The sequence below is a fragment of the Crocuta crocuta genome, unplaced genomic scaffold (assembly GCF_008692635.1).
Source record: "Crocuta crocuta isolate KB4526 unplaced genomic scaffold, BGI_CrCroc_1.0 scaffold318, whole genome shotgun sequence".
Lineage (NCBI taxonomy): Eukaryota > Metazoa > Chordata > Mammalia > Carnivora > Hyaenidae > Crocuta > Crocuta crocuta.
This window is the reverse complement of record NW_027531425.1, coordinates 4,315,893-4,317,743: the sequence shown is the minus strand read 5'-3', so window position 1 is coordinate 4,317,743 and position 1,851 is coordinate 4,315,893. Positions and strand designations below refer to the sequence as shown.

The 1,851-nt window shown below is 65.3% G+C and overlaps 1 protein-coding gene across 3 annotated transcripts in view; it reads left to right on the top strand.

Moving 5' to 3' along the window:
- NAV1 (neuron navigator 1) overlaps positions 1 to 1,851 on the top strand; it is a 183,949-nt gene that overhangs the window by 23,554 nt on the left and 158,544 nt on the right. The window contains exon 1 of one of the 3 annotated variants that reach the window (XM_077772095.1): positions 12 to 657. The exons of the other annotated variants lie outside the window; for them this stretch is intronic. Coding sequence (XP_077628221.1) covers positions 24 to 657 — 634 coding nt within the window. The 5' untranslated portion in view covers positions 12 to 23. Of the gene's footprint in view, positions 1 to 11; positions 658 to 1,851 lie in introns of those variants that run through there. 3 annotated transcript variants of the gene reach the window in all.

The window sequence follows — 1,851 nt, the reverse complement described above, 5'->3', positions numbered from 1 at the left end:
CTGCAGCGGCTGAAGGCAGAGGCATGCTGCCCAAACGCGCCAAGGCGCCCGGCGGCGGTGGAGGCATGGCCAAGGCCAGTGCGGCCGAGCTGAAGGTCTTCAAGTCCGGCAGCGTGGACAGCCGAGTCCCCGGCGGGCCGCCCACCTCCAACCTGCGCAAGCAGAAGTCGCTCACCAACCTCTCGTTCCTCACCGACTCGGAGAAAAAGCTGCAGCTCTATGAGCCCGAGTGGAGCGACGATATGGCCAAGGCGCCCAAGGGCTTGGGCAAGGCGGGGTCCAAAGGACGCGACGCTCCGCTTATGTCCAAGACGCTGTCCAAGTCGGAGCACTCGCTCTTCCAGGCAAAGGGCAGCCCGGCGGGCGGCGCCAAGACCCCCCTGGCTCCCCTCGCGCCCAGCCTGGGAAAGCCGAGCCGGATACCGCGCGGCCCCTACGCCGAGGTCAAGCCGCTCAGCAAGGCTCCTGAGGCGGCCGTGAGCGACGACGGCAAGTCGGACGACGAGCTGCTCTCCAGCAAGGCCAAGGCGCAAAAGGGGTCCGGGCCCGTGCCCTCCGCGAAGGGCCAGGAGGAGCGCGCCTTCCTCAAGGTGGACCCCGAGCTTGTGGTGACCGTGCTGGGAGACCTGGAGCAGCTGCTCTTCAGCCAGATGCTGGGTAAGTCTTGCCTCCCCGCCCCACCCCTGGCTTTCTCCTAGCCAGCTGAAGGGAAGGTGTGGGGAGAGCTCAGCCCCCTCTTTTTCTCCTCCTCCCAGTAGGGCTCTCCAGATTAGGGTCAGGTTGTGAGGGGGCATTGGGCCCAGATGTGCGGGGCTGGCCTATCTCCAGATGCGCGTGGCTAAAGTGCATCTTCTTAAAGATGTCACCAGGCAGGAGCCCCGGCTCTGCTCTGGCCTGCTCGAGGGGAGGCTGGACAATGGTGTGGGGCTCACACGTTCTCAGAAATAGAGCCTATTAGCTTCCTCGATTTTTAACGCCCAGAATCCTAATATGGCAAAAATCTGAGGCTGATGGAGATCTCAGTTGTGTTGTGCTCTGTGCTTGGGGAGAGAGCATCCAAGCATTGCTAGGGGAGCGTCCAGTGAGAGCCCGGATCTAGAGGACAGATGTGGGGAAAGCAGATGTGAGGGCTGTTTGGCCCCAGAGCAGAACTGAGGCTCCACTTCCTCTGTGGATCCCCGATGGGAGCGCGAGTCGGATTTCCCGGGTGTGGGGGTTCTGGCAAGGAGACACGTCTGGGGCCAGGGGGCGGGCGGGCAGCCAGCTGCGCGCATCTGGATGTGCGTCCGATACCTCGGCCCAGGCTCTGGCTCAAACCCCTACCCCCCGGCTTTTTTTTGGAGAGTGTGGAAAGGTCTGGGCTCGCGCGCGGAGACTCCTGGTTGACTGGGAATCCTTTGCCCTTTGGCTAATGGAAGCGGAGCGGGCGGGAAGGGAGGAACAAAGCTTGCTCGGGCGGAGGAAGCGCAGAGAGCTGCTCCATTGTTCTCGGAGCTTGAGGAGTCTATGCAAAAAACCCGGAGCGGGCCCCGGAACTGCGCTTGCTTTCCCGGGAGAGCCCTCACCCGGAGAGGGATAGACCCGGGATGTGCAGGACTCAGGGCTGCCGCGCCTCGGGAGCAGGCACGGGTCGTGCCGGGGCCATGGGAGGACGGCGGCAAGGCCTGGAGCCCGAACGGGCGGGCCGCCTTGGCTCCGCGGACTTGTTGCGGTGGCTGGGATGTGGGTCCTCAGGCGCCGAGGGACCCGAGCTTCCCGGGTACCCGGCAGGCTGCCCGCCCCGCTGGGGGCTGGGAAGGGGCGTGTCCGTGCGCGTGTGAGGGGGCGGGGCCGACGCGGGCTGCGGGCGGG